This window comes from Colletotrichum spaethianum, assembly GCF_022836535.1.
Source record: "Colletotrichum spaethianum MAFF 239500 DNA, contig19, whole genome shotgun sequence".
NCBI classification, from domain to species: Eukaryota; Fungi; Ascomycota; class Sordariomycetes; order Glomerellales; family Glomerellaceae; genus Colletotrichum; species Colletotrichum spaethianum.
The window spans coordinates 67596-80036 of record NW_026054789.1 but is presented as its reverse complement, the minus strand read 5'-3'; the positions used below and the strand labels follow the sequence as shown (position 1 = coordinate 80036).

The 12441-nt window shown below is 55.1% G+C and overlaps 2 protein-coding genes across 2 annotated transcripts; both read left to right on the top strand.

Moving 5' to 3' along the window:
* Positions 1-3956: 3956 nt before the first annotated feature.
* Positions 3957-5460, top strand: ColSpa_07435 (zinc-regulated transporter 1; the record flags this gene model as incomplete). The annotated part of the gene is made up of 4 exons (XM_049273647.1): positions 3957-4100; positions 4192-4799; positions 4912-5212; positions 5275-5460. 4 exons carry the CDS (start codon positions 3957-3959, stop codon positions 5458-5460), a joined length of 1239 nt encoding a protein of 412 aa, XP_049129604.1.
* A 5339-nt stretch (positions 5461-10799) lies between these two features.
* ColSpa_07434 (uncharacterized protein) lies at positions 10800-12286 on the top strand (the record flags this gene model as incomplete). Its single annotated transcript, XM_049273646.1, has 2 exons — positions 10800-11372; positions 11393-12286. 2 exons carry the CDS (start codon positions 10800-10802, stop codon positions 12284-12286), a joined length of 1467 nt encoding a protein of 488 aa, XP_049129603.1.
* Between the last annotated feature and the right edge of the window lie 155 nt (positions 12287-12441).

The window sequence follows — 12441 nt, the reverse complement described above, 5'->3', positions numbered from 1 at the left end:
CTTCACGGACTTTTTATTACCCGTGAAAAATATGACTTGGAGGTAGGGCTGTGCTGTCTTAGGTATCTAAAGCGTAAACGATACAAAAAGATCCAGGACCTGGCATCCCTTTTGAACAACACTCCTAGGGGGCATTCCTTCTTACGGTATGCAGCTACTTTCTGGTTCAGGCATCTATCCCAAGCGAAACCAACCGCGGAAATTCTTGAAGAAGTGGAAACTTTCCTTCGAAGCAAATGTTTCTGGACCTGTTTGAGTGTACAGAGCCAGGTTTCCCCATTTCTATTCGGCTCTTATATGCACCACACGCCAGGAATGTTTGCTATGGAAGCGAGAGGGCTACAGGCTCTATAGAAGGATATCATTTCGGGTTGCCGCTCCCAGGGTGGCTTAACATCTATTCCCATGAGCTGGACATTTCCTTCTGTTCCTTTGTGAGCGAGTGGAGAGAAGTCCTTGCCATAAAGCCGTTGGGTCTTTGGAGTTGTCGACCCTTGAGACATTTCGCAGACACTTGCCACCTTGTTCCACTCGATAGGGCTAAAACGATGGGAGTCGTTGTTTTACAAAACCTTTGCAGCCCAAAAACTATGTCTGAGGTTTACATTTTCGAAGTTGTATGCAACGACAAACAATTCGCAGCTGAGCTACTGTTCCGCGACAAAAGAAGCCCGGTAGACCAACTGCAACAAGACCGCTGGGTGTTCCTAGATTCTGAGAGGGCCGAAAGCAGCCGAAAAAGGACACCAAATTCTATCTCATATAAACTTCGGATCGAAGATGACCGAAAAAATTGGTTTGATGTAATTGGATGTCATGATGCAAACCGGGGGTCTCTGGAATGCTGGCAGATCAATCATCAGACGCTACAGATTAGGCGCACAGCTTCATGCTCATGCTGCCAGCAAGACTTGGATATGAAAGCGCCCCTGTTTCCACCACTACGAGCACCGTCGAAATCGCAGGGTCGTTGGGAGCTGTTGCATACGAGCGTGGCATCCAAGAATACCAAACGTTCAACACGTATGTTTCACATGGCCTGGTCATCTCTCAATAGCAACATCCCTCAGTGGGGTGACTCGGACTCGTCTGACTTCAACCCGGACTCTGATTCGGAGACGGACCCTGAATCGGAGACGGACGACGAAACCTACTACTCCGGCGACAACGAGACGGGGACAAGTTTCCCACCTAATGGATCTCAACGCGAATCCCCACAAGCATCTCCTGGTCTTGATTTGGAGGCCGATGAGAGTGAAGCAAACGCTACTGACTGTTTGATTTTGGCGCGACCTGGTGAGCGCCCGACTTACATCCTCTGGTCTGATTCATCCGTTTGGAAGAGAATTGAATCTGCAGACCATCCAACTCTACCAATCGTGGCGGTCAGTCATTCCGTTGCTCAGTTGAGGTTGATCCACCTGGAGACTGGGACTCAAAAGGTGTTGAGTATTCCCGAGTTCAATGGCATTACGGAAACGCCTGACTCTTATGTTCGAGGTCAGTTTCAATTCCCTCTTCTGCATCCTTTGCTTATTGTGAACCCTCCAGAACTTCGCTTTTCGTCCTGTGGCAAGTTTCTTCACCTTTTATCAATTTTCTTTTTCGGTGGAAGGCACTTCACCAGATGCTCTGTCAGAGTTTCAACTTTCCAATTCAACGACAACGGCAGCAATGATGGCATACTTATTCGCAACAGTCAGCCACAGAGCTGTAGCTACATCACCCCTGTGTCACTGAGGGAGATAGGTGCTCTTTTGGCACTGACGTCCTGGACTGAAGCTTTCGTTGTGGTCGCCCTTCCACCCCTGACCTGCGACCCGAAAGTGTTGAGGATCAGCCTCAGTGTTGACGAAACGCGTCCAGACTCAATTTTCACACTCTCGGAGCAAATATACTTTCCCACTTCGGTTCATCGGAGATGTGTCCAGTTATATTATAGATCGCGGCAGAAAGGTTCAGACCGTGTTTACCTCGCACTTGGGCCACTTCTTGGTGTTGAGGCTGACGGCAGAGAGGGTAGGAGTGCGAACGGTAATGATCAATCCAGTCCTCCAGTCGTTCTTTGGTGGAAAGTCTTACATAAGACGGGCTGGAAAGCATGGGACGACGAGACCGATCAAAACCCCGAAAACATCAGTGAAAGAAGCACTATGCTCCGACGACTGAGAGGAAACTTTATAGAGAGTGATAAGTCGTTTACTGTTCCGATCCGGTGTGGTCTAAACTGGACTCGAAAGGGCGTTTTGACATGTTTTTAAAGGGTTTATAAAACTATCGAGTCCGCTTTCGGGCGCATCTTCCACTGTTCCTTGAAGATTACTTCCGGTATCGACTCATCCAAGAGCAGACAGCGAGCAGCAGCCGCAGCTACCGCTCCTTGTGGAGCGACCATGCAACAAAGGGTCCTAGCGTGGGTCACTCCTGCGTGGTAGTTTGAATGAAGAGGTGGCAGTTCGGTAAAATGCTTGCAAGAAGATGTATCAGTTGATGAAGAGCCGGTGTGGCTCATGCGATACGTTCCACTCAGTGTCTAAGTTGAAGGGCGTGTGTAACCGATACTGTGATGAGCTAGACTCTACCTGACATTCAAGATCTTGCAACGGGATGACAAGAGCTGCCGAAGAGCACCCAAGAGTAACTCTCAGCAGAGTGCATAATATTGATTGCGCCTATTTTTGGTCTCCTCCTCGATCTACAGCGTATCCAACGGTTCTTGAATCGAAAAGGCCAAGCAGGTGTTTGTCGGAACTGGTCACATCGGACTGTTGTTCCCGCAGACGACGACATCCAACCCGCAACGCCGACGTCGTCATCACGAATGCTGACACAACCACCACACATCACGAAAACTCTTGCATCAATCTGTGGTCTATGAACATGCGTCCAAACAGGACAAAGCATCATGCGACCAAGTCACGAGAACGTAGGACGTCGCTGCAGGTCCATCGAAAACCAAACAAACGCCCTCCCTGCTCCTCCTCCCACATCCCGAACACTACAACCCTGACAACCACGCCTTCCCTCTCCAGCAAACCAGGGCCCATCACCTCCCACTCGTCACCTCCAGTCGTCAGTGCACGCAAATCCACGCAACGGCATTGGTCCAGCAGCAGCGTTCTCCTTCTCATTTGCCAGTGACAGTCGAAAGGCTAGTTCGTTACGCGGCAAGTGGTGGGCGGGCGGGCGGGCAGCACCCTCCGGGTCCTCGAAGCTTCGGTCGGCCGGCCCCCCCAGAGAACTTCCAGCATGTTGCCGCCGGGGCCAGACGAACCGAGACTCCTGAGGCTCGTCTCGAAAAGGGGATAAATAGATCAGCCCGGAACCTCCCACTCCCTCTTTCGAGATCGCAGTCTTCCTTTCTTGAAAATCTGTGCAACCGTTTCGAGTGTCGAAGCGCATGCCATCTGAACATGATGATCGCCCCCCCTTCCAGGATTATGGGGGCTTTGCTTACCGCGACCCGACAGAGTTGCAAAGACAGCAAACCAAAAAAGACCAACATCGGACGCAAGAGGTGCACTCCAATCACCCAAAGCGGCCTAGTGGCGTTCCCCCCTCTGTGCCCCCCCCCTCCAGCGAGCGCTCTACCTATCTCAATGCTACAGGCCTCTTAGCTCCCTCCAGCGTTGGGCTGAACGGACCTAGGGGAAGGCTCGCACCGGTCATCGGCGCCACGGTTCCCCGACCGAGGAGTGGTCGGAATTACCCTTCGGCCTATGAGCTCATGGTGGTTGCGGGCGCCCGCCAAGCATATTTGCTTTGCACAGGTCCCCTGAAAGGGATGAGATGATAACAGGGGAAATTTCTGGCACCGACATCTCGACAAGTGTCCTGCCGCTCGCAAGGGACTCACCTGCGAGCTTTCAAACTGAACAAACCTGCACACTCACTGCGCCCGGATCCTGCAGCCATTGACACCCAGAAACTCAATCGCTTGAAACGCACAAGACACAATGGCTCGCTCTTGGAAGCCCGTCTTCTGGGCCCTTTTCCTGCTGGTGCAGCTGGGCATTGCGTCGTCCGTGGCCGAGAAGCTCGGCTTTGCAGGCAAAGCTGTCGCCGACCTCAGTCTCGAGGAGCTCGATGAGCAGCTGCAGGTGAGATAGCTGCCGGTGGTGACGCGATTCTGTTGCTCGTGTGCAGAAGGGACACGCAGACATGGAATACTGACAACCCGCCATTGCACAGCAATGCTCCGTCGTCCAGAGCCTCACGGCCGATAAGCTGTCCAAGCTGAGCGACAACCCCTCCCTCCTCACCCGTGCCTTCGGCGTCCTCTTCCCGGGCTCGCCCGCCGTCAACGCCATTCTCGCGACGCTCTACATCTCCGGCCCGCCCAACTTCCTCTTGGCCTTGTGCCCGCCCAACATCGACCCCTCCTCGCTCTCCGTCATGGTCGCCTTCGCCGTCGGCGGACTCATGGGCGACACCCTCTTCCACCTGCTTCCCGAGATCTTCCTCGGCGAGGATGAACCCGAGCGCGCGCGCCTGGTCCTCGTCGAGCCGAACCGCAACCTGCTCCTTGGTGTCGCTATTCTCGTCGGCTTCATGACATTCGTGGCCATGGACAAGGGGCTGCGGATCGCCACAGGCGGCGCAGGCCATTCTCATGACCACGGCGGACACTCGCACGCTGAGACAACCGCCGAGGGCGCGTCGTCAGCAGTGGAGAAGACGGGCGAGCTCAAGTCGCGGAAGAAGAAGAAGGCCGAGGGCGCTGGCTCCGGTGCCGCGGCCGAGAAGACGGAGAAGGAGATCAACCCCAGCGTCAAGCTCGGCGGTTACCTTAACTTGATGTACGGCATTTTCCTCGGGTCCTGCTGTAGGGCGACGACTGGGTCCCGGATTACGGGTCTTGGCGGCGGCGTTTCCGATTTTTGAGTATTTGGCTAACCCCGGGTCCTGTAGCGCCGACTTCACGCACAACATCACCGACGGCCTGGCCATGTCAGCCAGCTTCTACGCCTCGCCGACCATCGGCGCCACGACAACGGTCGCGGTTTTCTTCCACGAGATTCCCCACGAGGTCGGCGATTTCGCTCTGCTGGTGCAGTCCGGCTTTAGCAAGAAGGCGGCCATGGGCGCGCAGTTCGTGACCGCGCTCGGCGCGCTTCTGGGGACCCTCATTGGCATCGCCGTGCAGGAGCTTGGTGGCAGCTCTGGCGAGGGCGCCATGGCGCGTAACGCGGGGCTCTGGGGGACTAGCTTGGTGAGTGCGGCAGTTATGCTGACGCCCACGACTATGACGAAACATGCTGACAGTGCTTGCAGACTTGGGGCGATTTGCTTCTCCCTTTCACGGCTGGCACGTTCCTCTACGTGGGTACCGTTGCCGTAATCCCGGAGCTTCTGGAGACGGGGCCGAACAAGATGGCTGAGCTACGTAAGACGCTGGTGCAGTTCGCTGCTATCGCCGTTGGCGCCGGCATCATGCTGTATATTTCGTGGCACGACTGAGACTGCCCTTGCACGGCTTGCATGTTCTGGAAATAGACGTGTCTAGACGGACCCGGACGGTTCCCAAGTTGAGAGGTGTAAACATAAAATATAGATTGCGGAGGCTGTCACTCGGCTTGTCGTGCACGGGGATACGGTAGACAAAATTGAACGCGGCCAATGTCCATGTTATCATACGCATGAGCTGGAGACCGCTTCCATACGTACGGCACAGTAAGTTTGGTGAAGATGGCTTACCCTGACTGAATGGCGTAGACGTGGCAGAGACCGCGTGCGCTGGACCCCGACAACTTGGTTGACGGATCCTTAGTTCCGACCGTCTTTGGTAGAGATGCGGGCGCAACAGATGGCTTTCTGGAGAAGTCGGGGTAATGTACACGAGGTATAGGAACATGCCGTCTCGAGTACCTTGGCTGGAGTAACAAGACTTGCTGCGACGAACCGAGACTGGCGGAGTGAGTTTGCGGTGAAGATACAGTGTTACCATGACCCTGCTTCAGATGGCCTTTGATTTGAAAGACAACAACTCGGCTCAACCCCCCCTGGGACCGAATGTACATTATGCCATGGCCTCGTGAGACTAGTGTATTTCGACACAGCACGCAATGAGGTCAAGCCAATAACTGGGTTGGCGCAATACAGCCCCGGAGATGGTGTTTGTTTCAGCCCCAAGAGAGGATTATAATTCCCGGGATGAGATAATCGTCAATTAATCATCCCGGGGTTGGTAAGCTGATGAATTCTGTCATTGTTAGGACTCGGACATTGTCCAAATCAAATGCAGAATCCAGTCCAAGGCAGTTGCTAGCGCAGCAACCCGATTGACATGAGGCGCCCTGCAGGGCGCGGTGTACAGGCTTGTGCCGTAGGGCGCGTGAGTCAACGGAGAGCTTAGCGCTCGACTTGGGATCTGTGTCAGCATCTAGAAGTCCGGTCACGACCTAGAGAGCATAGCTAGCACCGAATCGATCTCCCGTCCCCGATTGGAGACGGAATCCGTCATAGGGCGGTCTGGCCATAGGGTCGAACAACAAGCCCATGTGCGGAAGTGCGGTTGCGCAGAAGTCTTAGGTAATGGATCCGGCCTCGCGTTCCGAATGTGGCATGTCACTAGCGCTCGCTCTCCAGCAAAATTGCATCGTGGTTCGATCGACGGCCAGAAATCATTCTGCCCGTGTTCCCCTGCGGATGGGCCAAGAGATGGCGCTTGCAGAGCTCCACTTGCCGCCACAAAGGGACAGGAGATACCCGTAAAACTTTTTTTCCGTTAAAAACTTCACCACCAGACGCCGTGACGTTCTGGCAAAAGACGACATCATTATGCCGCGGCCACCCATGGCTCGTTTGGCGTCGGCTGAAAGTGGATATGCGGATTGCACCATCTAGTACCGTCCACAATCGCCCACGAGAACCCACATTTGTCTCCTGTTTCCTAGACACATGTTGGCTTGTGTCCCGTATGCACCCCTGATTCGGGACGGACAGTCGACGAAGCCTTACAGCTTTAGCTGCTGCTCACCTCAGAGCCGCAAGACATGCAGTGACGCGCCGTGTGCTGTAACCCGATGAGCCCCATTTTGTTCCGCAATGGAGCCGCAAATGTCTGAAGATCCGCCTCCTTCTGTGCTTTGGTCAGGCGTGCCTGGCGATTCCAGCCTTCCATCGGGCGTTCCATGCCTTCTAGCGTCACTGCGCGGATGGAACTCATCAGTCAGAACCTCGCCATCGTCGTGCGGGTGTCATCGACGAGACATCCAATTGCGACCATGGTAGGCCACAACGTGGTCAGCTGTATGCTCGGGGGCCACTCCTGCAGTTCCCGAGAGAGTAGGCGATTCGTGAGGTTACAGCCTTCACGTGTGCCCTCGTGTGTGTGTGCAAGTGTGTGTCGACCATGCAACCATTAGGCGTGCGGCATTGGATGGCCTTGAAGGGCTCGAACGTGGGATGAAGGACAAAATTTTCACTTCACGATGCAGTTGCCGCAGCTCGGATGGATCCCATTACCGTCGGTTTCCCCTAACGTCAAGAGTTCGCGAGGCACACCCCATCGGCGCATCCTTGAGAGTGGATCGTGACACCCTAGACCACCGGCGTGACAAAGCGTAACGACCGCTAACGGGAGGCCGAACCGGATGGCCGATGTGCCTCCGCCGGCGGAATCCACTCTCGACCGTGTACGTTAAGGGGACCCGATGGCATGGGTGTCGCGTTGTGCCAGCGCCAGCCGCCAGGCACCTAACGGCAAGGCGCCGCGCCCCTGGATGGATCTCATTAGACATCGATTCCGTGTACGTAAAGCCCAGCCGGTTGTCGTGTGTTGTCTCGAACTTTGCATCTTTTTTAGTTTTTTTCGTCGTTTGTCCACCGAATGGCGATATCCACCCTTGCGGCTGTTTGAGCGTGAAATCGAATGGCCCCGAGGTAGAGGTACATGCGGTACTTGATGTACATGCCTTGGTCGTACCGTTCGCCAACCTGTCCAGGCCGCCCTTGTTTCCTCAACCGGCTGGACTTTTTTGGGCAACGACACACAACCCGCTTGCTCTCTGCGCCCAAGCATGGAAAGGCGGTCGTGCGTGTGACATGAAAATGCAGCCATGACGATGCGAAGAGCTAGGGGGAAGAATTTTCCCCACCCTTGCTTGCAGATGTTGTGTAGGGTGACGACCTGTGTTGAATGGTTTAAAGTTGCCGATTGGGACAGCGGTGTCGGACTGACGGCACATTTTGAGTCGATCATTGAGAGGACATCGATGGGCTTTTCCTCGGGGGCAGGCAAGCTGCGGTGACGCTGCTGCGTCGCGTGTGCCTTGTCACCGCAGCATTGTTAACCGAAACAGTCGAAAAGGCGACAGGGCGCGGCTGATAAGAGAAGCTGGGAGGTTGACGTATCGCAGCCATTGGCAGATGTATGATGGGGTCGCAGATCTTGATTTAATCATGGCTCCCCGCGTGCCCGCATCCCGTCCTCGGTTTGAGTTGCATATTGTGTGGTGTCGCGGGGGGCGGCTGTCTTAGCTCAATCCCCAGTCCGGAGATAGCAAAGCAACAGCTGGAGTCTGGACCGGCTCCGATAGAGGTCCGAGTTGGGAGGTCCTCAAAGTCACAGCTACATAGTAATCGATCAGTCCAGTCGCTAGTGTGGTCTCGGCTTGGGATTGCTGAAGCAGTTCAACGTGCTGGAAGATTCTCTCTGGTGTGTTTGGGTGTCGGACGGCAACGAGAATGTTGCAGGGCAGTCGAGCCATGTTGAGTGGCACGAACATGCAGGAGATAACAAACTTGATTGCTAGGCCAATCGAGTGTAGTATTGGGCCAACTGCAAAGGGCCTCGACCATGGCCGCAGCCAAGGTGCTCGGCACACTGCTTGTTGGCTCTCGTCGTCCATGGTATTTCTTGTCAATCAACGATAACCGCACAGATTATCGCTTCCAAGAGGCTTGGTAGTTCCCCAAGTGGTAGGCGCTGATGTCACAGCCGCGAGCAACAAATCGACACTTGGGGACGTCAGCCGACACCCCAGAGAGATGCTTTGGCGGCGGCAGGGAGGCTGGCATGTCAGACAAGATCTAATGCAATCCATAGGAATCATCGGCAAACCGAAAGTTTCCCGTTTCTTTGTATTGAAGCCAGTAAAATTTACTGTCCGCTTCGGTGTCGGTAGGGAAGGAGTCGGCGCAAGTGAAAGCTTCAACGGAGGGTTCGCTGACAGGGAGCACGCAGGGAGCACCTGCCGACCATCGGCGCCGTCTGAGAGGAAGGAAGGTCCAGTGGTAGAAATTCATGTCATCGAAAGCGGGGCCTTGCGCCTTTCAACAAGCCTCGACTTGACATGATGACTCTTCTAGCGACCAAGCACACAGCGCTAAAGAATTGGGGAGTTGTTGGATTACCAATCTCATGAAACGTGAAACTCGGTGTACGTCTAACTCATCTGCATCGAGCAGAACGTGGCTTTTGAGCAAGATGGTCAGGCAGGGCCTGGCTGTTGGAACTTGCCGTCGAGGGGATGCATCGCATGTACACTACGGAGTGCATACTGATACATTGCATGGTTTGGGTCGGATTTTCAGGGTCTCTGAACAAGTCATCTTGTGTGGAATGGAAAGGCCTAAAAGTCTCTCAGTGTTTTCACCTTCCTGCCGTACCCAGGTAGGTAGGTAGGTAGGCAGGTGATTTGAGTGCTCGGCAGATCAGCATTATGCCATTCAATGGTCCTGCAGTACAATACGCCGTAGGCTCGGAGACCAGAGTACCCTGATGAGCTCGGAGAAGCTGCGGAGTAAAAGTACGAGTCACCAAATGTCATTCACGCCTTGCACACTGGTCAGTCACAACTGGAGTCTATTCATCTCCCATCCGACGGGCTAGCAGCGTGTAATCAACAGGCTACGCCCAAGTTCGCCCTGTGACACCTACCAGGGGCTCCCGGGGGGGCGGGGAGGGGACTCCACCTGCGCCCATCAACCGCTGGGCTGCAGGAGGAAGCCACCGCTGTAGAGCTGCTCCCAAGTTTGACCAGAAGGGCGTCACTTGTCTTTCGCGCGCTCCTTGGTGCGCCAGTCATCAGTCATTCACCACCTTTGTGGGGGGGGGGGGGGATCCTTCGCATGTCGGTTTCCAGTGGGTTTTTTACTCGTCCTCGTCTCCACTTTTCTACCACACACGCACCCAGACAGCCAGACTCTCGTCCCATCGGCCATAGTCTTGTTTCTTCCGCCCATGCCTAGACAAGGTACCTTGGCTAGGTATCTCATGTACCTTGGTCATGTACCGGTACGTTTTCCCACCTCCCTCCATCTCGCGGGCTGAAGATGGGGAGCCCGCCTTTTGCGAGTGCAAAGGCGTGGAGGGTTCGTTTCCGGCCCTGGCGCTTGCTCTGCCATGGAATTGCTCAAGTCGAGTCGAAGCAGAAATCTTCTCCTCCCGGGGGACCTGCCCATCCTTGACGCGGCCCAGCCTTAAAGAGACACGGCTCGCCCTTCCTCCTGTCGTCGAATTGCCTATATCTCTGCGTACCACTCACAGGTTTTTGACTTGACTATTACTGCAATTCCAACCCATCCGACTCCATTCAGTTCCCATTCGATATTTGGGGGATCTTTAATTGAGCCACCATCTATATCTAAGCTGTACCCCGCCAAAAAGACATCTCCAAAGTCTGCATTCCCGCGCTTGGCCAACATTGCTTGCTTCATGCTCGCTTGGCTTACACCACACCTCTCGGCTCCCCTTCCAGCGGCCTCCGGTCACCCATAGATAAGAAACAACGTCGTGTTCGATCACCACCGTCAACGATCGTCAACGGTATCATCTCGGTACAAATCCTGCCAGAATGTCGAGCAACAGTGACATGAGCTCGGTCATCACCTTCGCCCGGCAGCCCGCCTCCTCCCGGAAGCAGAGTGTCGAGGTCAAGATCAACGACCACTACCACTCCAAAGTCTACACGTCTGGCAACTCCATCTCCGGAGAAGTGACCATCACCCCTGGCCACGACAGCCGCTTCGACCATGTTCAGATCATTCTGATTGGAACTTCGAGGACTCGCCTGGACGCCGTCCAGATTCCCCAGCTCTCCTCACACACTTTCCTCAAGTTGGAGATGCCCATCCCCGAGTCCACTTACCCCGTTCCCCGGATCTTCGAGGCCGGCAGGACTTACACCGTTCCCTTCAACTTTGTTATTCCCCACCACCTGACCATCAGCGCCTGCACTCACAAGGCCCAGTCAGATTACATCCACGACTACCACATGCGCCTCCCCCCAACAATGGGCGGCTGGGAGAAGGACGACATGGCTCCTGACATGGCCCAGGTCCAGTATGCCATCAAGGCTCGCGTTGTGCGGCAAGACGAGCTCGGCGGCAGGCCGATAAAGCTCATGGAGGACGCCCACCACATCAAAGTCCTCCCCCGCTCCCCGAGGATCCGCCTCTGAACATCACCAAGCAGGACAGGGGCTACACCCTTAGCAAGACCAAGACCATTCGCAAGAACCTCTTCTCTTCGAAGCAGGGCCACATTACTGCCGCTACTACCCAGCCAAGCGCTATCCATCTGACCGCCGACGGCCGCTCAGCGTCCGAGGGTTCCATTCTGGTGAACCTGAACTTCGAGCCTGCCTCTGCCGATATTCCGCCTCCCAAGGTGACCACCGTCTCTGCTAAGCTCCAAGCTCAGACATGGTACGGTTCAAGCCCAATGACGAAGCTGCCCAACATGGGTGACAGCCACGAGACCTATGCCCTGTCCCAGCAGCTTGCCTACACCACCTCGGTCTCGTTGTTCTCGACGTCGGTGGGCAAGGTGGCCTGGCGTCAGCAGCTCACGTCGACCACCCGCCGCGATTCCGGATACTCTAGCGACGGCCTGCGCGAGAGCAGCAACTCCGACTCGGATAACCAAAACCACGACCAGAACCGTCGTTCGAGCAAGGACGGCTCGTCGCCCATCTTCCACAGAGCTGCTCTTCAGATCCCTTTCAAGCTGCCGACGTCCCGAAAGACCTTGATCCCGACTTTCCACGCTTGCCTCGTTTCCCGCACCTACACTTTACAGTTGACACTAGTGGTTGCCGACTCGAAGATCAAGCTGAACGTTCCCTTGCAAATCGCCCTCGAGCCCCCCGTCCAGCAGGATCTCCTGGACATGGGCCTTCCTAGCTTCGATGCTGCAATGGCGCAGCAGGAAGAGGCGGAGGCGGATGCGTACTTCCAGCCCCGACTGCTGCAACAGCCGGCACTCGAATTCCAAGGCAACGCTGTTCTACCCTGCTACGGCGACTTGGCGACGAGGCGGCCAGCAGTCCCAACTGCATGATACAGCTGCGCTTCAGCGAGAAACCAAGCCGGGGATGCAAATGCAGATGAATTTCCTTTGTAACGAGTTACGACTGATGGAGAGTTATACACACGATACCACTTCTCGAATGTTTCCTTTGTTCTGTTTTCTAAATCAATCCAAGGGGGCGACTG